The 24,890-nt window shown below is 36.8% G+C and overlaps 1 protein-coding gene across 1 annotated transcript in view; it reads left to right on the top strand.

Annotated features, from left to right (window-relative positions):
- Positions 1–3,188, top strand: part of nrn1la (neuritin 1-like a) — a 61,817-nt gene extending 58,629 nt beyond the window's left edge. The window contains exon 3 of the mRNA XM_044124697.1: positions 1,376–3,188. Coding sequence (XP_043980632.1) covers positions 1,376–1,673 — 298 coding nt within the window. The 3' untranslated portion in view covers positions 1,674–3,188. The remainder of the gene's footprint in view (positions 1–1,375) is intronic.
- Positions 3,189–24,890: the final 21,702 nt, after the last annotated feature.

Below are 24,890 nucleotides of genomic sequence, written 5' to 3'. Positions count from 1 at the left end.
AAATACAATTATAGTGCTCTGTTTTTCAGGAATTTATGTGTATAAATCTCTGAAAAACATAATTGGCTATATATATATATATATATATATATATATATATATATATATATATATATATATATATAAAGTAAGCCCCTGGGAACATCTGTATCTGTATTTTGTGGCCACATGTGAAAGATTTTTGCCTAAACTTTGAATTATCTGCTGAATGTGCTTCACTGTCCACACTCCCCAATAAACTCCTTTTCTCCATTCAGAACCAGCTAAGAACCTGGAATTAGTCAAAACTCACCTTCTTTTCTGTATTTCATTCATTTTGTATGTGTGTAAATCATTCTTAAGTGGATTTCTTATGTGTGTTGTTGCTGTTAGTCAAAGCCCAACTTAAAAAGCTTTTGTAGTACTAAACTATTTCCCTGTGACAGATTGTTTCTGCTTTCCTGCTCTGCACGTTAACTCTCCTCAGAGACAGTTTATCCAACACTTTCATGACGAGGGGAAGAATTAGCAGCCAATTATAGTCAGATATCCCTCGCTGCAGATGTGAAGCTTTGAGGTCAGCAGAACAGAAAATATAATCTTTTGTTCTCCCCGACTAAACAAATCATAAGCGGTTTGATTAGCTCCTGCATTGTTTCCTGTAAAAAGTCTCACCTTTCTATTTTTTGTTTGTGTTTTGAAGATAAATAAACACAGAGATAACAGAAAGAGTCAGTGCAGATTTTGTCAGATTGCCACTCATACAGAAACAAATTTTACAGTTGTTTTATTTCAACAGTCAGAATACGAACCAAAATATTCAGCTCTTCTCAGGTTCCTCAGCCTGATTCTCTGGTTTAGTTTCAAATCTCTTCATTAAACAATCCCTGCTGCATGATCTGAAAGCTGGAGAAAGTAACTTTAATATTCTCCCAAAACATTTATTTAGTATATCCTTTTCTTAAATAACATAAAACATAGAAAATTAAATGTGATTATTTAGACAGCATGAACAAAGGCTGTAATGGCAATAATAATTCAGCCAAGGTTTTTCTTGGTGGCATGTTGTAAGCCACGCCCCTTTGCTTCCACAATCCCTGCTGCATGATCTGAAAGCTGGAGAATGTCATTAAAATATTCTTCCCCCAAAAAGGTTTCACTCATGGTTCTGTCATTCAACAAAGACAGACAACTGAGGTAATGCTAATTATAAAAAAAGAGTTTAACTTGATTAATCGGACAGAAATAATTCACAGCTTGTCTTTCTATGCCGTCGTTCACTGAGAGACAGTTGCTCTGTCCGAACTGAGATTTAAAATCTTTGACATGTTTTGTATATCAGTGATAAATACCAGATGAAATTCACCTTTAACCTTTGTCTACTTCCTGTCTGCAGGTCTTGGGATGCGTTTCATGACTGCGCTAACGTGGCGATGGCTGGCTGTCCGGAGGAAGCGGCGGCCGTTTGGGAGTCTCTTCGCCAGGAATCCAAGAAGATGCAGTTCTCTGGGAACCTTTACGACATGTGCTCCAACCGGAACAGCCACCCGGCAGACTCCATCTCCCCCCACGGCTCCCTGAGCCAGGAGGAGATCAACCAGGAGTCTCTACGAGGACGCGCGGATCATCCGGCAGGCTGCATTCGTCCTCTGCTGCTTCTGGCTCCTCTCCTACTGCTGCTCCTTTGGAAATAGCCACCCTGAAGAAATGTGACTACTGTAAATAGATAAAACTTTGTGTAATATTCTTTTCCCCCAAGTCCATAGTCTTTCCTCTGCTTCTTCCTCTGCTCTGCCAGGGGTTGCATATTTCTAATTGCATGCTGAGATGGTTCCACGGTCCTTTTGATAACGCATTTCTGAACTTCGGTTCCGTTTCATGAATATTCTCTGCCGCTTAATGAGTGTTTCTGTTGGAAATATGTTCTGTACTTCTGCAAACACAGTTTTAGAGACACACAGTGGAGCCACGTGTCTGTCTTTATGCCCTCACACTTTCAAAATGCAGTCATAGGTTTTCATGTGATGATTCCAGGAAGACTTCAGGTTCCTAACTGTGAAAACAGAAAAAGTAACAACAAAATCACAAGCAATACTATTAGGATTTATGATGCATTCACTTGCTTATCAAGAGTTTAGGAGAAATTTGTGTTTCTTTAAAGGTTTATTTTCTGAGCTCCAAACACTGATTGCATTGACGATCACTGTTTTTCACCAAAGTTTAAAACAAACGACAGAAATATGTGTCCAACCACAGTTTAAATAAAAAGTTGGTTATTTGAAATAAACAACTGGCGGCACAAACTTTCTGACTGGGGAACAGGAAACTATTTCTGCTCAAATTTACAAAAATAAATAAAAAATTTATATTTTGAAGGGCAGATGGTAAAAGTTCTGGCTGAAAATCTACTCAAGTTTTACAACTGTCTACAATGTGTGATTGATTTAACAGTAATTGCTCAAGCTGAGCATGCATGTGGCGACAGTGGAGTGAAAAAATCAACAGGATGAAACTCACCTTTCACCAGTTTTCGTTCAAATTTAGGATTTGGCGTAAAAAGTTCAAATAAATTTTTGTCATCAAGTGATTTCTGTTAATTACTATGATTTTATTCTTACAGGGAACAAAAGCAACAATTAAGGTCAGGCCAATAAAATAAAATATTTAATTCAGGAACGTAATGAAAAGTGTGTTTGGTTATTTTCAAACTGTGTTTTAAACAAATCTGAATGCAAATATAAACAGATATGCATCGAAGTGCAGAGTGGAAGCTTTCTGAGCAATAAAACAGAAGATAATTTTATGCTCTTCAGGATTCAACCAATCAGCGGCCAGGAAGGTAAATTCACTTCTGGATTGGTTGCTTTGGAAATGCCAACCAATAGCACGTAAAGTAACATTGTTCTTTAACTTCAGGAGGTGCATTTATTTTGAATATGTCAGATTTGCTCAATGAAAGACTTTTTTTGTGTTTGGAGTTCAACAGAAACATTCAGAGATACAGAATCAGTGGATTCCTGCCTGCATCTAAATTTTGATGAAATGCAACTAAACAAAAGGTTTAGTTACATTTCATTTGGTGTTTAAGCTCCTAAAACAGGCAGTTGCAACCATTTCTAAAGGTTTCTCTTATGTTTTTGTAAATTATTTGTGCTTGGTTTTAGCTATGGTATGTAACTTTCGCCAAAAAAAAAAAAAAAAGTTCATTACATATTTGCTAAAACTGTCAACTTGTCCTGACCAGATGGCATCATGGGTAATCTGTGGAAAGATCAATCTGCTCCTCCCTGAAGAAATGCACCAAACACAACCAATTACAGCCAGGAGGCGGGGCTTAGCGCTGCCAATCAATGCTGCTCAATGTGTTAATGGAGAAAAACAACTTATAACAGAAAAACCGTTTATCCACCATCATCAATTTAGCATGAGAGTGATTGACAGCGCTAAAACCCGCCTTCTGGCTCTGATTGGTTGTTTCTAACTAAGTGCTGTGTTCTGCATTTTGTACTGGGAGAACTGGGAAAAGGCAGAGGAGATAAAAACTTTTTCACAGATTATCGGTGTTATATTCTGTCACAACCTAATGATAGTTTTAACAAATATGTAAAAAACTATTTTGCTTTCTCCAACTTTAACTACAGAAAGTCCATTGTAATATTTTTTAAACTGATATGAAGACAAAATCAGATTTTTGCCGTTTTTCATGGAGTTAATTGCATAAAATTTCCAGTTTGACTAATCAATACAAATAGTGTATTTTTAGTTCGTTTTTCATAAATATAATTATCCCATGTGAGAAAATGTATCCATCTTTTTTTCCCAAAGGGTTTATGTTTTCTTATTTTATTTTAAAAACTTTAAAAGAAATCAAACTGTGTTTTTAGTGGCTCTAAGCTGCGCTTTGTCGGTGAACTGAGGGCAGAAATTGCTTTTAGGATTGTAAAGGTTGCAGAACCTTGAACTAGGTTTGGAGATGTAAAGTAAAATAACTGTAAAAAATAAAATAAAATAAACAAAAAGAAAAAAGGTGAAGGGCTTGTAAACTTTTGCAGGGAACTATTTGTACTGAAGTCAAAGCTCACTGCAGCTGCTTTTTTCTTTTTTTTATTTAGATCCTGGAAGGTTTCTCTGCACTGCAGCCCTGCGTATGTTCTCCGGTCAGAACCTCAACTAGCTCACATGCCGGGTGAATTTTCTGCTTCAGGAGGGAAATCTGGACCCTGAAAGCTTATTCTGAGGATCAGAAATACTTTCAGATTAGAGGAAGACAGAGAGATGAGCACATTTGGAAAGCAAACAGCGTTCAGCTTATTTGAAGATTGAATCCACTCTTCGTTCTTTCAGCAAGTGGGTTTTACACTTGGGGCTTTAGGTTGTAGGTTTACTTTCCTCTCTAGACAAATAATCAAAGCCAGGAGGACTTTAAAGAGTTATACAAAGACTTATAGAAAAAGAAAAAGAACTTATGGCAAAAGTGGAAATAAATAAATTACGATTAAGGAAATAAATCTAGAGAAGTCATCTACCTTGCCAATGGCAAGTTCGTTAAAAATGCCGAACAGGTTTTCATTTAACAGAAAAATGCTGCGAGCTTTTCTTTTCATGTCCTGCAGAAGCTCAGGAGGAACAGAAACCCAGAACTTTCACATTTTGACCCGGATTTTAAAACACTGAGCAGCCTAAGGTGCAGCAAAACACTGAGGGTAAATTCAAGACTAAAGCAGAAAGAAACTGGAGGCAGCCCACAGATTTAGTTTTGATTTTTTTCCCCTCACCCACAGATATACTCGGTTGGCTTAAAGAGGCTCCTGTATTTTTGAACTTTAATTAAACTGACAGAATTAGCAATTAGAGGCCTGAGTGGCCGACTCGCCAAGGAAAGGCAATTTGAGAGCTCAGATAAGATGTTGTAACTGCAGGCTAAATGTGTGTAAGTCACATATGTGAGGCTAAACTCTGCGAATCGGCTGAGTGTGTTTGTATGGATCTGGGTGGACTGAGCTGTGGTCTTAATCATCATAAACCAGAGGTGTTTTGTGGGAATACAACTCGCTCCGATGAGATTTTCTGCTGTAAGAGAAATCTCATGAAGTCTGTTATGAGATGATGTGTTCTTTGGGAAAAGATCTGATTTTGCTTTGCAGCAGTTTTCGGTAACATCGTTGGCCAGAAGAGAGGGAGGAATTATTTTCCAGCGCTCCATTTGAGACTCTACATCGCGTTAGTGCATCAGTCACTGTCCCATCAGGGGGGCGATGTAATCTGAGTTATGACTGCGGACAATTGGACTACATATGAAACTGTTTGTTGCTTCACTCTGCAACACTTTCGCAACTGAGAAAAACAAATATGTTCTTTTGTTCAGATCATCTAGGCTTCTAAAAATAAACTTACATCAGTAGAAAAAAAATCCTCTCACAATTTTAATCTAATTAAATCAGTTTTCTGATCTAACAACCTGGAAAAACAATTCTAAAAATTATTTGCATTCAGAATAAAAAAAAGTTTCCAGAGCAGGAACAGCTTCCAAATCAGTGCACAGCAGGGTGAGGTTGACATATTTCACTGAAGTCAATCTAAAAATGCATTACAGGAAATATTTACACACAATGTTGAAGTCTACCAGCAGCCCACTGAGTTTTTATGTTAAATTAAACAAAATCCCAGTGAAAAATCAGCAGGAATATTCCACTTTGCAGTAGCTGTGTTTCCGTTGACCATAAGTTTGTGTAATTTGACATTTTGAAAATAAATTTGCTTAATCAAAACACAGTAATTTTAAAAATGTCTTAATTTTTGATAAAAATGTTTTGGCACTTGAACATGGCGGTTTTCTATGCTGTTTTGAAATTGTGTTTTTTTTTTTTTTCATAAAACACTTTTTTTCACATCACATGATCAACAACTGGATGTTACTACTGGTGGAAACGACAAAGAAGACAATGACAAGACGTGGTTGGAGGATCCTGGTGAGGCCTGTGTTTTAATGATACATCAGTGAACAAACTTATTCACATATGATTTTATTTGCATTTCTTATTTATAGAAACACCACAACTGTGTTATTGTCTTATTTCAACTTTTACAGAAAAAGCTTTTGTGGACATTTGTAATGGAAACTCAATTACTGCCATCATCATTTTTAAGAAAAAGTTTTTTCTATACCTTTTACAAAGTATAGGAAATTCATGAGGTAAGATCAAATTTTTTTTTTAAATCCATTATTGTTTTAAGATAGTGTTTGTATGTGCATTTCCTAATTTCATTAGAAATCAAAATGCTTATCTTACTGAAAATGGATCAAAATCATAATTGTTAAGTCTCTTATATTAAAGTTGTGCATTTTGGCTCAAGCTAGCAGCATTGATTTTAATATTTATTTTATATCAAGAAATATGTAAAAACGTATAGTTTTCCTTCTTGGTAGACACACCTGTGTTTCGTATCGCTGTGTTTGGATGTTTGTAAGATCTGAGGAAAAAGAAAACTAAAGTCTAGCCTCTGTAAAAAAAACACTATAATTGCTTCATAAATGGGTAATTTTGGGACGTTGAACTATTGACTTCTGGGTTTAGCTTCCCTTTTTTGGAGCTCATTTGCTCATTTTGTACTTTTCATTTTGTTTTGACAATGACAGCTTCTATAGTTTTGCTCTCCTGAGTCCTAAATCAATATCAAAAGGTAGAAACTGACAAAACTCCTTTAAAATGGTAGCTGAGTCATAATTATCAACTCATGAAGTAAACAACCCCTTTGGAAAAATTCTGTTGTTTGAGACTGGTATATGTCTGGTTTAGGCTCATGGGTCAAAGGTCGGTATTATGGTGTTTGGTACCATCGGAAAGGGGACACTCTTGGCTTTCATTTAAACCAGGTTTTGAGTCTCTCTGACCAACACAGAGGCCACTAGAGCTCATTAAACCAAAATAATACACATTTTTCCACACGCTTTGATCAAACTAGATACATTTCTTTTATCCCAGTGGCATCCAGGCACATCAGGGACTCAAGAGTTAACAACTGAAATACTTAACAGACACTAAGGCAGGGGTGTGAAACTCCAGTCCTCCAGGGCCGTTGTCCTGCAACTTTTAGAAGTGCCTTTGCTGCACCACCTGAATAGAATAATGAGGTCATTAAGGCTCTGGAGAACTGATCTACACAAGAAGACGTAATTAAGCCATTTGATTCCAGTGATTTGTACCTGTGGCACATCTAAAACCTGCAGGACAGCGACTGGAGGACTGGAGTTTGAGGCTCCTGCTCTAAGGAGTCAGAAAATGTTTGAAATTATTATGAGTTGTAATTTGTAACTATCTCTAATAGTTGAAGTAGTGCCACAAACTGTGGGAAAGCTAAAAATCTTTACCAAACTTTCCACGTTTCTGATTGTTTCAGGAAAAATGCAGAATGGCCTTGAGCACACACATGGAATATAGTGGATAAGGGAAAGAGGAGAACATACCTAATGTATTATTTATGTTGACTTGTGCAGGAGTAAATTAAAACCTGGTCACATATTGTGTTGCACCTGTGAAAGGATCTGCAAAACACTTTTTTTATATATATACAGCGGCCATCTTTTCAGTATGTTGGACCCCAGAAGAGAAGAATCAGAACTGCCTGAGATACTGTGACCAACGTGAACCTAAAATTTAAATATTTTATCAATAAAAAATGTTTCTAAACTGTTAAAGATTGCTGCTGTTTTTGAGTTGCATAGTCAACAATTTCCAGCAATTTTCCAATACTAATACTAATAAAACTGACTCGGCTGGGGACGTTTTTTCTTAGGCTGGACTCACAGCAAAAGCTGAAACCACAGCGAAAGGAACAGAGGGGTTTTGAGGAACAGAAGGTTGGCTCTGAAAACCCAGATGTTGCAAGGACAGAAAAAATGACACAGGAAAAAGACAGGGAATAAGATCTGTAAGTTCTCCAACAGAATGCCAGTATTCAAAGTATTCTCAACCTGAGAGTGACCTGAAGGTGCATTTATAGAGGCATCATCTGTCCCGTGTTGTGAAAGTCTTATACACACAGCAGTTCACCATCCAGGGAAATACTTCTCCCCAATGGAGAGAGAGAGAGAGAGACCCGTCACAGTGTTTTGGAAAAGACTGAGGTATCAGATTTACTGGCTCGACTCGTTTTGTGGCAACACTGATACAGAAATGTACAGTGAGAACACTTGTAGGTTTCTTCACTCCAAGGCGACAAAGGTGGTTTTAGAGAAGAGCCAAAAACACTGGAAGAAAGTATCAAAATCAGTGGCTATTGTCAGGCTGGAGACGTGAATTGTACAGACAATATCTGAAGTGCTGATTGCCTGAGTGCCTTCCATGCATTGCTCTGGCAGGTCCTAGATATGAGTTTGCTGTTAATTTGCAATTTTACAAACCCAGATTTAATGTTGGAAACAGAAAGTGGAATATCCTCTCATTAAGAAATAGGAACTTTCTATGTCCAAAGCTCTGTTGCTCGCATCAAGCGCTCTGCTTTAATATGGTTACTGTAGTCAGAGCTTCTCCCCATGCCCCCCTGCTCTGCATGTTTTAGATGCACCTCTACTCCAGAGCAGCTGATTCAAATGATTGCATGACCATCAAGTGCTGCAGAAGCCTGTTAATCACCCACATATTCAATGCAGGTGTGTGGCAGAAGGGAAACACCTAATACATGCAGGGCAGGGGGGCGTGAGGACCGGAATGGAGAAACACTGCTGTAGGCTAACTATCTGTACTGCATCAGACCAGCCATGACTCCTCTCAGATCCAGCACACTCAGCATTTTGACTCCCACAGGAAACATTGTCCTTGGCTGTCTTTGGATTTGTCTCTTTGTTTCCAACTCTCTGTCCCTTTACTGCTTCACTTTTTGCTCTTTTCTGTATGTACATCCCATTATTCTCCTCCTCCTACAGATTCCTCTTCTGGGCCTTACTTCATCATGCAGACAGTTTTACCACGTTTGTAGAAAATCAAGAAACCAGTGCTGACTGATAAACTGATTGTGTCCTTGTTACGTTCTAATTTTAAACTCTGTTTTGTCGAATAAAAAACATTGGCGAAGGAAAAACATCAGTGAATCTCCTGTTTGTGGCAACATTGATAACCAACGCAGCCGTGCTGAACAAAACGTCCTGAGGATCTGCAGCTGGAGTATTTTGGAGTCCTTGCAGTAGAGGTAACACATATTTATTTGTCCTTAAAGTGGAGAGCTGTTCAACACATGGCCAGTGATGCACAGACAAAATATAATAAATTAGAACAGAAATAATTGCCTAAATAAAAACTTGAGCAACAATAAAAAGATTGAAATCTGTAAAATGGAGGCTTAACGCGTGTTGAAAAAGTTTTCTTTAATTCTAACAGCGTATTTTTCCTCTATTTACATTCACTGAAGCACAGGAAAAATAATAATAAAAAAAAAACATCATAAAATAATAATTCACAAGAATAATATATTCACAGTCATGTGCTGCATAAACAAGCACGAGTTGGTTACAGTGAAAACCTGAGGCGACAGACTGAATAAACCGGCTGCTCTCCCTTCAAAATAGGTTCTGGTTAAATTTTCTCCAAATAATATCTATAATATATATATAAATCAGGAAATGAATATAAGAAAATCGTTCCATGCCTGACGTACATTCAGGGGAATATTTAAAAGGCGTAGGCGACCATTATAAACGTTATCAATACACCAACCAGTTGTTTGGTAGCATTTCCACCACTGGCAGGCGAGAAAAAGGGCAAAACCACCTAAACTTGGAATAAAAAGTTTTGGTGGTTTTATAAAAATAAAAAGGAAATTTTTACTATTCAGTGCTGAACAAAATATGGGGGAGAAAAGAACCACAGAGGGTTCTTTAGCTCCAATTAGTTTAGCTTCAAAGTAAATATTTAGCACCAAACATTTAGTTAGAAAAATTATTATTTAGTTTCAAACTAAATATTTAGTTTCAAGCTAAACATTTAGCTTCAAACTTTTAGTTAGCAAGCCAAATATTTAGCTAAAAACAAATTATTCAAGCTAATAGATCTTGAATATATTTTTTTGTATTTGGAAAATGAGCCATTTCAAAAACCTTCCAAAAAAATCAGCTACCTAGCAACCCCAGCAGAGTTCTGCCCTGTTACCTAGCAACCCTAACAGAGTTCTGCCCTGTTACCTAGCAACCCTAACAGAGTTCCACCCATTACCTAGCAACCGTAGTGGGGCTCCAGCATATTTTTTACAGCTGGTTTCCCCCAGAATGTGCTGCACAATGGCTACTGGAAAAGAAGTGTTTTGTAGTTGACTTACCATCCAGAAACCATTTGCTGCATTCTTGTTTTTTGTGCAGGAGGCTTCACTTCTGCTTTTGAAAAACATGCACTTGTATAATTTTACATTTGTTTTGAAAGGAGCTCAAAATAGGCATATCTGAGCAGAATAAAAACTCATTGTCAAGAATAATTTTGTGTAATAAACATGTTTTGTATAGGCCACAGACCTTTCTAGCCTGTTAAAGGAAGCATAGCTGATCACTTTTAAACAAATTCACACAAAAATTTGAATAGTTGAATTGAGTCTTTTGACACATGGTGGGTATCAACTTAGGCGAATGTAGCATTAGTGGAATTAATGTTTATGATTAGCACTTTACTGTTAGCAAAGCTAACTACTGCAAAGCAGCAAATAACTAATAAAACTCAACTCCCACCTTCATCCTGATCAATTATAGAGGCGTTCTGCAGACGGGATGAAGGAACTTCAGGTTGAGGCATCTTTACATCAGGCAGGAGCTGCTCCAAGTTATTTGGATGTTTACTTTTTTCTGGATGAATATTTCATTACCACCGGATGCCTTGGCAAACATAAGCAGCATTTAATGGAGAGGAGGCGAGGAGCCCTGCTGCTCCTCAAATTTACACACTGAGTGAACAAGCATGTGTAAACACACACTGGGACCGGTCCGGGACAGTATAACATGAACGCCTACCCACTCCAGCGGAGCATCTGCTCCCTGCTTGAGTGTGAAGATGTTGGAGTGATGCTACAGACTCAGCAGAATGCTTCAAAGGTCATCTTCCTTTCACCAGCTTCCAGGGAGCAGCCAACCTGCAGCAGCCTCAATTATAGAAAAGATTTATCCTGCAGAGAAAAATCTGTCAAAGTTCCTCATTTATTCATTTGGGCAACTCTTGAAATCTGCTCTCACGTAAAGCAAAATGTAGAAACACGGCAACATCAGGTGTGGCGTTCTGCACTGTCGCCGGTTTTAATTATTTAATGGATTAGGAGTGGAGCTGAGCTCAACAAATCTCTAAAGATCAATAAACTTTAAATTCTAATAAAAGTTTAACACAGGAACTAGGAGACATTTCAAATAAAGAAATAAACAAAACAACAGAAACAACAAATAAAAGGAATTATGATATCTCTGTAAACAAAACTGTTCTTCAAAAAATAGGCTAATTGAGACCAAAACACCAGAATGAAGATTAAAATTTTTGGTAGAAAGAGAGAAAAGAAAAAAATGATCAATTATGCAAATGGAAATGATTGACCTCACTTTAATTTATCGTGTGATTAATTAATTTATTGGTTATTGTGACAGGCCTAGCTGTAACTGCTGGGGAAATTTAACATATAAAACTTGATTACTGTAAATTTAGTGTTTATCAGCGGATGTTACTTTCAAATAGTTATAATAATAAGCACACATAAGTACCACTCAGTACTTTAATATATTATTCATTTTTCGATCTCTATTCCTGTAAAGTTAAAACAGAACATTAGTACGATGTAAGCTAATTACAAACAACGCTAATTATAGTAAGTGTGTGGTACACACAGAGAATAGCTGTCGTGAAGTTCGGTAGACGCTGTGGATCCAGGTTGAAGTGAGAGAAATGATTTAATGATGAGTCACATATAACACAATCCAGGCAGCACAACAGCAATGACTCTCACACTGGTAGCAACTGGCATGAAGGAAAAGACGTGTGACACCACGATAGACGAGGAACCGATGAGGAAACACAGACACAGGTGGGATTAAATACACGAGGGAGAAATCAAGGAAACAGGACAGAGCTGGGATCAATCAAAGGTCAGACGGGAAACACGGAGACTCAACTGAACACAGAAACCTAAATAAACACACAGAATCCCAAAACCTCACAAGAGCTTTGAAATGATTGACTATCTGGTGTTGCCATGTTGGTATGGGGGCCCCAAAGGAAAATCTGCTCAGGGCTCTAAAAAGTCTTAGACTGGCCCTGGTTTTGGCATACAGTCCATTTCAAAAAGTATTCACACCCTTTAAACTTTGCAGCTACAAACTTCACTGAGTTTTTGAAATGGAAGGAAAAGTTTTTAGATATTTTTACAAGTAAAATCTGAAAATTGTTGAACTTTTCCACCTTTTAGACATAAATTTCCACCAACTGAAGTGAGAAAACAGATAAATTAATTTGAACGGACTACATTCCAACATGTTGTGTGCATAGGTGCACATTTAAATGAATTAAGATGTCAAGTCTAATTTTTCCACATTTCCCAGCTGAGACGAGAATGAGCCACAAAACTGTGGGAAGCCTCCAGGGTGCAACTCCATGTCTCATCTGCTTTTTAATAAAGACAGATTTTTATTTATTCAGTTTCATAATCTGTTTAATTTTAGTGCTACCCGATGGGTAAACCCTGCACACACATCAGGAGCGTTTATCTGGAGCTGCCTGCTGTTCTTCTGAGGTTTATCTGCCTAAAATATTATTATTTGAACAAAAAGAATATAAAAAATAATTAGTCAGTTCAATTTTAAATCAATCAGTGAAGCTGTAAAAGTAAAGATTTGAAACTGAAGAAGAGTTTTTGAAACTGAAAAAACTTTTCAGACACAAATCCTTTTCTCTGATTCCACATAAATAACAATATGTGAACACAGGAAACTAACAAATACAGAAGGAATGCAAACAAAGAGCAGCAGATGATTGTTGAGATAAATTTGTCTCATAAAAATCACATTTTGTCACAAGAACCAGTCAGTTCAGTTATTCAGGATCAATTAACACTTTGCATATCAGTTTTCCAGAAACCTGATGAGCTGTGAAAGTCTATCGATTAGTTCTTGTCTGCAATAAGTGGTGCATGAAGCTCCAATTCAGCAGTTCAGGAGCCAGAAACACTCAACATTTGTTAACAGATGAATTTCCTTCTTTGTTTTAAAGTTAAATTAATAATAATAACAATCATTAAAAAATCCCATCTCAGTTGTTTCCTCATATTTTCTATGTTAGCGAGGCTAACAGTGTTAACCTTCCCTCCATCTATGACCGGTACTGGTATGGGGTCAGGAAAATGGATTGCAAACCACACACATCCTGGACACAAACTGGTAGCTGTTGCTAATAGTGGGGACAACTAACCATATTGAAATTGGTGTATTTCATAATTTAATTTCTTATTTAATGAAAACACTGGAAATGCAGAATTATTTTCTTTAACATTAGCAGAATATTGACATTTGTAATGGAAACGCAGCTACTGTCTTTGTCTCACTGCTTCATCTCCTTCCAACAGAAAACTGCTGAGTCCTCAGTTTTAGTTTTGGCATTTGATTTTTGTAAATATTGTATTTTAAAGTTGCATGAGTTGGATAGCCAAAGTCCAAAAACAAAGTTCCTCCAAATCATAAAATGGGCACCATTCTGTGGCAACAAAAGACTCAAAAAGGGCAGCCATCTTGAAAAATGTCTGTAATCCTGAAATTCAAGTGGCTAAAGGGAAACATGAAAAACGTACAATGTGCGCAGTGAGCATACAAATCCACAATACGCAGCAGTGTAAGAGTTTAACGGCAGACGGATGAGTAAACAAACATATTTTCATTACAGGCCAGGCGCCGATCATTCAGCAGGAATGATTAGTTAGTATTCTCTCTTTTCCTTTAGTGGATGACAGATCAATGTATTGTTTAATGATAGTGATTAGAAAGTACTGAAGCACTTTGAGGATCCATTTAGTGGTCATCGCTCAGATATCGGCCGCTTACCTCTCAGGAAAAGAGAAATAATTTTTGAAAAGAAAACAAGATTAAATCTGAAGAACATCACATTAACAGATTCATATGTCTGCATGAACTTTCTCTAATGAGTGATTATTGTGCTTTCAAATCATACAAATTAAAAGATCTTTATTCAACAACATGCCATCAAATATGAAAAATATGCTTATTTGTGTCTTAGAGACGGGAAGAAGGTTGGAAACGAGTCAAATGGGATTCTGAAGGTCACAGAGAGAAGCCAGATGCTTTTATTTGAATGTGTGTAAAGAATCAATCTAACAGGTTGAAGAAGTTCCTGAACTTGGGGAGAGAAGCTAATCAGAAGCGGAGATCTTGGTGTTAGACTAGAGCATTAAAGTCTCATTTATTCAGGAACGGCTCACAGTTTGAATAGAACAACGGAAATGTTCTGTGGTCTGATCAGAGTTCATCCTGATAAAGAGAGAAGAAGCCGGCGAGTACACAGTGTTATTTCTAAATAATGATAAAACTTCAGTGGGAGTCAGGCATTAAAAAACTCCCTTCTGAAAATTACACACAGTTGTTTATGACAAAAGTTTAAATAGAGAAAAATGGTGTCAGATTATAAAAATCTTACTCTTTGGTTACCTAGCAACAACCAGTTGTGTAACTTGGACAGCAGCAGATTAAAGTTTCGCCACTGTGCCTCATAACTTTTTAAATTAAAAATAATTTCTAAAAATCAGCGTGGAATGAGAGGAGAAAGTGAGTAGAGTATCTCTGGAGGAACAAAACAGAAAAGGTTACGTCTCTGGTCAGGTCACTAGTTTGGCAATATTTAAAACAAAAAACAAATAATTTATTATCTATATCGACTGAAGTGACAACTTTATATCATTATTGTATCATAAGTCTATCTAAAATATTCAAAATAAAATGCTGGTGTAATACCAAGGTGCAATGCCACGTGACATGAAGCAGCCAATCCTGGAGAGCCATGTCTTTTCCTTGGTGCTGATTGGCTGTACCCGTACAGGCAGAGATGAAGATCAAAGTCACCTTCTGCAGTAGTGCTAAGATGATTTACACTCTTTCTGTTAATGCATATTAAAGTATCTTCTGTGTTTCAACTATTAAAATAAACATTTCTAAGCATTTTTGTGGGAGTGGTTTTAGATATTTGTGTATTTCAGATATTTGCAGTTGACTGTTCTCTAAACTCTGTGAATCCCAGTTCCTGCTGTATATTTGATCAGAATTGTGATCTAAAACGGGTTTTTCTTTATGGCGTCAGATTCTAAAAATCTGCCAACCTGGTGGTTTAATGAACTGTGTAAAAGAGTGAGAGCTCTGGTGGAGCCAGCTGCACATTATCTGAAAAACAACAAAACAAACATCATCCTCCTACCACTTCCTGTTGTCTTTTTTGTGGTTTTTGCCAGCAGTAACATCATTTTTGTAAGATCATTTTTGATCTTTTGTCCCCTAATTGGTATGTTTTCATTAAGGAAACTTATTTCTGTAATTTCAATTTGCACATTTTTATGGTTAATGGAAATGCAGCAAAATTAGCTGCAAATATTGAGCAATTAAAGTTGGAGTGAGAGGAACGTTTAAGACATTTTATTCTTAAAAATGTCGGTCAGCCCAGCTCTTCTCTCTTTGCACAAGGGGGATGGTTGTTGTTTTCACAATTTCCGGTAAGCTTCATCGCGTCGAGCTAGCGCATTACATATGTAATGGCTAAACGTTAGTGATTGGATAAGCTCAGATCCAATCGTTGAAAACTTCAACAGGATCCACCAAGCAGGCCAAGAGCTCTACGCTTTGCTGCAATGGACGAAGTTAAGCGTAGAACAACAGGACGGTTTTTACCAGGCTAGCAAATTAGAGGATGATCCATGAATAATTTGGAGTTACGTTCCACAGAAAAATCTACAACACACACAAGAGCTAGAGGGAGATCTCAAGATATCCCCAGAACAGAAATATACCAAACGTCAGTCCGTTGTGTCCGGATCCATCTTTTAACACCAGATGAAGCATTGTTGTTATGGTCAGCAAAAATCAGGATTTCCCTAAACTAATCCAAGAAAAGAAAACCAGTGACCTCTGGGCTTGTAGCCGCTGATAAAGCCTAGCAAGACGATACCAGAGGTAAAGTTACTGACACATTAGTGTCAGAGGTGTGCTGGCAACCAAAGCTCAGCACTTCCTTCAACTTCTGGGCTAATTTTAAAAACTTCCCTGCAGCAAACTGTACAGATTCCTCCTGTCACTTCTGCAGCGCTTATGCAAGAGGATCATACGTCATCTGCTGTATTCTGCTCATTCCCCATGACCCTCCTTGCTAAGCACTAGTCGTTAGACATTAAAAGCAGCTTATGAGTTCATTACAGGCAAAATTATCTTGAGATAATAACCTTCTGTGCAATTTGCACGATGTCTAAAAGCTCGGGGCTGCGAGGACACTGAGCGGGATACACCCCAAATTACAGATTCATAATTTATTCAGAGAAGACAGATTGTATATAACTTTAAAATCTAATCATAATGAAGTACTGCAGAGTGAAAGCAAGGACTCCAGGTCAAACAGCGCAGAGACAAAAACTACTTGGTGAAACGTTACTCACGCTGCAGCCAGCCACAAGCTTTAATTACATTACTGACATGCAGCATAATGTCCTAAAGTTCAATGAGTCCTAAAGGAAAGAAATATCAACCATGCTGCAGAATCAGTCAGAAATAACACAGCCCTCATGTTTCACCATGATCATCACAAGCTAAATAAGTTAATATTTAGTTTATAACCTAAATATTTAGATAACTAACTACAAATTTAGTTCATAAACATAAGTAACTTCAAGCTAAATCTTAGACTAAATATTAGACTTTCAACCTCAACATTTAGCTTATGTGGATAAACATTTAGTCTGGGGCTAAAGATTTAGTAGTTTAGTACTAAATCTTTAGCTTCAAGCTAAATGTTTAGATTAGAGCAAATTTGTTAATTATTTTTTTCTTCTATTAAAGGTAATTTTATTTATATAGCACATTTCCATCAACATGGCAGTACAAAGTGCTTTATGACTAAATGTTTACCTTCATTCTAAGCCAAATGTGACTAAATTAACAACATTATCACAACCAGATCTGGAATACTGTAGGAATCCTGCAGGTCGTCTGATGCTGGAAAACCGATGTACAGTTGGAATTAAAAAGAAAAGTAAAACACTTTTACACAATTATTTCAATTTAACTAAAATATTTACATGAATACATAAAAACATGAATGTTTATGTAGATTATTTTTAAAAAGTAAGAATGTTACAGACATTTCCACTTTTAGATGTTAGAAAAAGCCCAACTGTGATCCAACAGTGAGGAAAAACATCTGGATCAGATGAGCACCAGGTGTGATTTTATCCAGGGTGGCTCTCAGTTTTCCCGTCACTCTGTTGCTCATTTCCCTTCCTCTTACCTCTCCTCCTCATTCCTGCATTCATTTTCTCCTGATATAACACCTTCTTCTCCCTCTTCTCCCACTTGTTTATGGATAATTCATCAGCATTCCTTAGAGCTGCTGTCTGCTGACTGTGATTTCCACTGGGAGTCTTTCAGGGACCATTCCCACTTCAAGCGGGAATTAGAGCCGCAGCTACAGAGGGGAAATTAATCACAGTCGTCTTTTTGTAACACACATACACAGACACACTTGTACAAACACCAAGGAGACTCTCAACCTTTCTTATTTATTTTTTTCCAAATGCACAATTAGATTCCACTCTGTAAAATGTTACACACATGCCTGCACTCCTTTTCTACTTGTTTTGCATATTCGATCGTGAGAAGCACACACCAGGGCGTCCCACATGGCATCGTACCTGGACTGCAGCGGACTTTGTGACGTTTTGTAGGAAAATCTGCTGCAGGACTTGGAATCAGACTAAATGCGTAGAGATGTGTGTGAGATACAGTTACAGAGGTTTATGTCTTAGTTTCCATCTGCAGAGGTGAAAGGAGAAAAGTGCTAATCTGCTTATTATCTGCATGATGATGTGAAAATGAAGGAGAAATAGAAAAAAACATTACAGCTGGATGCAGCAGAGAGAGAATGAGCTGTAAGTGTGTGTGTGTGTGTTCGTGTGTGTGTAAGAGAGAGAGAGCATTGATCAGAGATCGAGAGGCTCCCTCTGTGATCGCTACAGTAAAGATTGTTAATGTCACATTGAAAGGTCTTATCCATCCATCCACGCTGCAAAAACACAAAATCTTACCAAGTATTTTTGTCTAGTTCTTACTCCAAATTTCACCTGAAATAAAACTAAACTAACTTACAAATAACTTTACAGCAAAACATGATCTTATTTTAAGTCAACAGAACAGCTGTGTGCCGTTTCTCCATAGTTTATTCCGGGGTTGAGGGTTAAAGACTTAATATTTCTGAAAAGTTCTGGAAGTGAAATAATCTGTCAGCAGAATAAGATATCTTAATTTACAATAAGTGAAAAATGTCCTACTAAACTGGACGACTATTTCAACCAGACCAAAGTACTAAGTAAGATTATGTGTTTTTGCAGTGAATCCCATATTTTCCTCTTATTTAAGACCAAAATCGCAGACATCCGTCTGCTTGTAAACACGTCCAGCTCCACATAATAGATCCCAATTCAGGGGATATCTTTGGAGCAAGTGAGATTATTTCTTGGCTGGTTATGTCAGGTTGTTTTCACACCTGACAGTCCGGTAGACGGCACTAATTCAAAACCAACCAAATCTTTTGAAAAAACTTACTGCAGATATTGAAACTAAAGCTGTTTAAATATTTTTCTTCCTTCCTAAATATTTTTGCTGAATTTGGAAATTTAAATCCAACACAAGGCGGTAGTAAGAAAACAAGTGAAATTTCTAGAAAATACACAATAAACATCCTTTTTTCCCAACAGAAGTAATATTTCTGTGCAGAAAACTTCCCAAAATTGACGAACCAAGTTGTTTTATGGTGAGATAAATCCCTGATTGCAGCATTCGGCGTGTAAGCAGCAGAGCCCCCCCTCAGGCTCGATTGATTAGAGTTAATTAGAGAAAAGGTTAGGTCACAGCTGGGCCACCAAGGCCACTGTCAGCGGGAAAAACACACATTACATCATCGCTCCACTCCAACACACCGAGCCGATTCAGCGGCGGCTGATGAACTGAACTCTGGCGACACTTTTCCAGCTGAGGAAGCCAACATGCGCAGCCTCTCGCCCCCTGCTGATTATCTGATTGCTGCTCTGAACGCTGGATCGATGCTCCTCATGTTTAATGAGCCTCACAGGCAGTTTACCATTCCATTAAATCATCTTGACACGGAATATGTGTGTTCATGAGGATGTTTTCCGCCTTGATTTATCTGCTCAAGGTCTCTCTTTTACTCACAAATTCTCTTCGTAATTATCAACAAACTTCCCTTTTTATAAACATCCCACCTCACCAGCTCCCCTCTGCTGCTCCATCATTCCTTTGTTTTCATTCATTAGGCCGACCTTCACCTTCTTTCTGCTCTCCATCTTCTATCCTTCACTCCAACCTTGAATACGTTTTCAGAATTTTACTTTAGATCTGCTCATAGATTCATTTGTAGTTTTATTCATCTTTAAGATGCAGCGTACATTTAAAGAAGTGGGACTTTGAACAGAGTATCTAATCTGTGTTTATCTGTCCATACCAAGTTTACATCCACTCACCTTGGATCAAACCTTTACATTAATTTGGGGCTTTTATTTGATTCTTTGTTGTTTTTTTCTGGGCAGTCTTGAAAACACCCAGTTTTGTTGATGACAAGTCCTACTGCAGGTCAGAGTTAGCAGATGCTAAAGCTTTACTGGTTGGGTTTGTGTGCACAACGGTGGATTAAAATGGTGTGTATGTGTAAAAAACACAAAATCTTACCAAATGTTATTGGCCCAAGTTTTAGTGCAAATATCATAGTACATTTGAAATAAAATAAAACTCACATACAAGAGTTTGAGTTTGTTTTAACTAAATAATTTCTTAACATTAATGATAAAATACTAGTTCCACTGGAAGATTATTTCACTTACAACAATATTTTTCACATGTTATAAATTAAACAATCTGCTGTTATAAAGAAACTATAGACACAAAACAAACTCTCACATGTTGCTGAAAAGTTACTTTTGTCTTGTTTCCGGTGCAGTAGAAACTAGACCAGGACTTCTTGGTAAGGTTTTGTGTTTTGCAGTAAAGCCAGGCCTTTAACGCATTAATTTCAATTAATTAATTACACTAATTTTTACACTTAAAGATGTCAACACACTTAATTGTTTCTGTTTTGTTTTTTAAAATACACAAGGCTTCCAGCTGCATCTTTAGTATTTGTGCATTTCTAGTGAATCTGGTGCATGAGCAACTTTCATTAGCAACAGCAACGGTTCTCTCAACCCACTGGGGGTTCATTTCTGATGTGATGCTGGAAAAGACTAATGTTGTGTTCAAGTTGTGCTTAAAGTAGTTAGCATATCAGCGAAGCTATTTTAGCTTGAAATAGCATCTTAATGCTAACCATGTAGCAGCTAATGCTGATATTTCTTTTCTAAATATTGACTCAGACGTTCCTGAAACATTTGAAAGCACTTTACACCAACCTGATGTTTGAAAAAACTTAAATAACAGATTAATAACAAAAAATATGTTTGTTGCTAAAATTAAGTTTTATGTTTGTATAAACCTCTGATCCCAACAGAAAGTTGAATATTAAATAGTCTGTTAACTTTCAATCCAGTATAGATTTAGATCAGCAGGACTTTAGATCTGAAAAGATGAAATTTGCTCAATAAAAAGAAGGAAATGTCATTTCCTTCTTTTTGTGATGCACAACAAAAACCTTCACTGATTACTTTCTGATTTCCTGTTCCGAATGTTTTCAAGAGTTCAAGGTAATGTCACTGAAAATCAAAGCAATTTTCTCCTCTGAACATTAAAACGTATTCATTTCTCTTTCTTGGTGCCTATTTCTAAAATCTTTAATCTCTTCCGAAGAAAAAAAAACATTTGAAGGAGAAAAAGTCAGAAAAATCTGAAGGTTGAGGAAAGTAAATTAGATGGGAGATTGATTAAAAGAAAGTTTTAGGGTTTTGTTTTCATATGCTTTTTTATGTGTTTGGAATTTTTCAGTAATAAAAAAATTAAAAGAAATTCAGAGGTCTGAATTCAGGTTAAATGACTGAAATGATTTAATTTGATCTGTCAAACTAATATCCGATTATTCTGCAGGTCAGATGATGAGAACAGTAGTCCAGCAGTTGCTAAAATGTTTTAAAATGAGTGAATATTTCCATCTCTCTGGATTGCCTTTGGGTGTGAGTGTGCAGCGTTGTCTTGTGTCTCGTTTTAATGTTTCTTTTTGCTGTTGCAGGGTTGTGTTGGTCTCTCTGGCCTTGTGCCGCTTTCAGGAGAACAGAAAAACATGGAGCGCGTCGTAAAAGGCTGAAATTACTCTTCTCTTCTTTATCAGCTTCGGTTCTGGTTTATATCTGCATTTCTAGGGTTAGGGTTTCCCTACAGCTTGTAGGAAAACTGTAATGTAGCATCTTTAATAACTTATACTGAAGTTCACGGTCAGACTATTTGCCAGAGATTTTTTTTTTTTGCTGTTTTTTACATTTTGTTTATTTTTCTCCATAAATAAAAGTACATTTTTGAGCAGACTGAACTTGCAGTTCGATATAAACATGTCAGAGCTTTCCAATAATCTGGATTATTATCAGAAAGCTTTGCTATGTTTTCAGTATTTAGATTCATTCACACAGAAGGATGTTTGTAAACATTTATTTCTGTTAATTAAGATACTTTTTTGCTTACATTATTTCAACTAAATGACATTTTCAATACATAAATGTGGGTTTAATATATTTTTATTACCGTAATGTATTGGGTCTGACTGTAAAACTGTTCTAAAACAGTTCATAAAACATTTTGATTGAAATAAGTATAAAATGCATAAGTTACTGTGATTCTCTTGATATAATAACTAATTAAACATTTTATGATAAAAATAATGAAGAAAACTGATGAAAAATAATCTTTCACTGTAATGTTTCTTTTTCCCAAAAGTTTATATTTCTAAACAGAACAGCATGAAGTGTGTTTTCCATCCAACACCGGATTCCGTTTGGAACGTTTCTCTTTCCTGTTCTGGTATGAACCCGCCAGCTTTATTTCTGTATCAACTGACTCCACTTAAAGATGACCATCAGCGCAGCCAAATTACAACAGGTCTACGCGGAGGTTAAATTGATTTTAATCTGGTTAAATTTTAATTGTCTTCCTTCTTCCAACGTTACAGGGGTGACAAGTAGATCTCAGCTGAAATGTTTTCTACTCACAGTAGAGGCGGTGTCATCATGATCTGGGCTCTTTTTTCTTCAGTGGAAAAATGGAGCGGCATCGAACAGCAGCTGGCTATGTGATGACGTTGCAGTGCGTCCCTCATTACTGAAGGATGTCATCTGTGTGGTGATGTCTGGGTTTTTCACTGCTGCAGGACTGTTTCCACGGAAACATCCCTCTCTTTGATCACTTTGCACGTTCTTTTGATCTAAATAAATGATCTGCACATCCTTAAAATATCTTCAAAAGTCATGTATATAAAATTAAGGCTGTCTTAAATTCATCATAAAATAACATTAATCACAGGTCTTAAATGTTGTCATGGCAGAACTATTTAATCCCTTGTGTTTGAAGTAGTTTGTTTTTTTCTCGTGGAACAGCTACCTCGCTTTGTGTGTCTATCCTAGGAAAGTGCAAATGGATTGCTGGTTTCCATCTGTTGCCAACCTTTAGGATGCTATGTAGATGTGTATCGACTATTTTCTTTTGTACATTTGTGTCAGTTCTTCCATTTTGTTCTTAAATTGTCTTAAATTTAAGTTGGTTAAACTTGAGAACATTTTGGGTTGTTTACATGGACAGACGCCCTCCATGAAACCATCGTTTCACCTGGAGCAACATCTCCTTCAGCTTCCTGCAAACATTGACACCAAACATGAAATTCATAAAAAATGCATTTTTAAGGCGGTTAACATGAACGGCGCAGCATTACAGTCATTTTTAAAAAACTTTTATTTTTATTTTAGGGTCTTAAACTTTCGATCAGCTTGTTTCAGTTTAATGGTTGTTTGCATTAAAATGCTTGCTCAGATTTTTTCTTTCTTTGTGCATTTTGAAGCTCTTCTTAGAAACTTAAGATCCAACGGTGCAAAATGTAAATTCTTGCTATTTTTCAACTGGTCCTAAAAATTTGACCAGGAGTGTATTTCTATTGTAGCATTAATCGTAAAATTGGGGACTTTATCCCCAGAGAAGCCACCTGGCAGTCGGCCTGCATACAGAAAAGGTTGCAGGCTACCTGAGGGCATGCAGACATATAACTCCAACAATCAAAGGGAAAAAAAATCACATTTTGCTTCAACAGGACCAGAAAATCCTCTATAATATCATAAAAATAGCCCCTGAGAAAGTAATTCCTTGTCTTCAGTTGTAAATAATATCCTAACAAGGTTCATATTTTACTTTATGATTTTTTATTTTTTTTATCTCCTATGGTGTCAGTATAGTATTCATACAAACCTCACAAGGAGAATTATGCCTCTGTAGTAATCAATAGAGAGTTTACTGTGACATGGAAGTACAGACGGCGTGCAGCTCTGACAGACGAGTTCTCTGCAGGACGACGTCAGGGTGCAGAAATACCCAGAAACATTCATCACATACATGAAGTTAAAACAAACACACTGGTTTTATTTTTAGATGGGGTTGTGAGGAGTAGAAATAGATAGTCAGTAGCTGTTTTCATTTTCAATGTGTACAAAAACCTTTTTGATATTCTGTGAATGTCAAAAAAAGAATTTGCAATCAAGCTATTCCATTAAACAAGAAATCTAATTAAAATCACACTTGAATAAGTTTATTCATGAAAATTAAACATTATGGCAGCAACAGATGTAAACACGAGATACGATTTAAGCTACAAATGTGTGCAAAACTTTGATGATTATACATTAATCTTAAAGAAACACATTTTTGGAATTGTTTCTGTTACATAAGAAATTCTGTTCAAATTCACACGTGAATAAGTTTTTTCACACGAATCATTAAAAAACAACACGCCATTATCCTCCTACCACTTCCTTCGTCTTCTCCGCCAGCAGTAACACCCAGTTGTTGATCACATTTCCATGCTCTAATCAATATACAGCAGAAAGTCCACTTCATCCTAGAGCAAAACATTTTTAGTGAAAAACAAAAGTTTTTGAGTAAACTTGATGTGTTTTCATTAAGCAAATTTATTTTTGTAATTTCAATTTGTGCAATTTTAAGGTCAGCGAAAAAGCAGAGGTTTTAGAGCGACAAACGTTTGCAGCGTTTTGGGGAAATTGTAGTCGGCCATTTTACAGAAGATCAACAAATTCAACACGTTTGAATGTCAAACTCAACTTTTGATGAAATATGCGATACTGTGAAACCTGGTGCTAAATTATAATAAAATGTAGCATGAAAACAGATGTAATTCAGCGTATAGAAGTGACACAAATTAAAATTTTTGGCAGGAGAAAAGATCTGAATTGATCCGTTCAGGTTCTTGCTGAGAAATCTGATTTGTGTCTCGCTCAAACACAGCTTGAGATGTCTCCAAGTATCTGCAAGTAAGCAGATGACTGCTCAAATCTTCTCCACACAACCCAAAAAGCCGACTCTCTCTGATGCAGACCGACACAAAGCAAGTTGAGCTTTCTCCTCATTTTAGGAAAATAATACCAGAGTCAGCAAATTTACATCTAATAGATGATATTGACCTTTGAAGAAAGTAAAAAGGAAGTGAGAATTTTAA

The sequence above is a fragment of the Gambusia affinis genome, linkage group LG08, assembly GCF_019740435.1.
Source record: "Gambusia affinis linkage group LG08, SWU_Gaff_1.0, whole genome shotgun sequence".
In the NCBI taxonomy this organism is placed as follows: domain Eukaryota; kingdom Metazoa; phylum Chordata; class Actinopteri; order Cyprinodontiformes; family Poeciliidae; genus Gambusia; species Gambusia affinis.
Note: the sequence above shows the minus strand (reverse complement) of the source record. Positions and strands in the feature narration are given on the sequence as shown.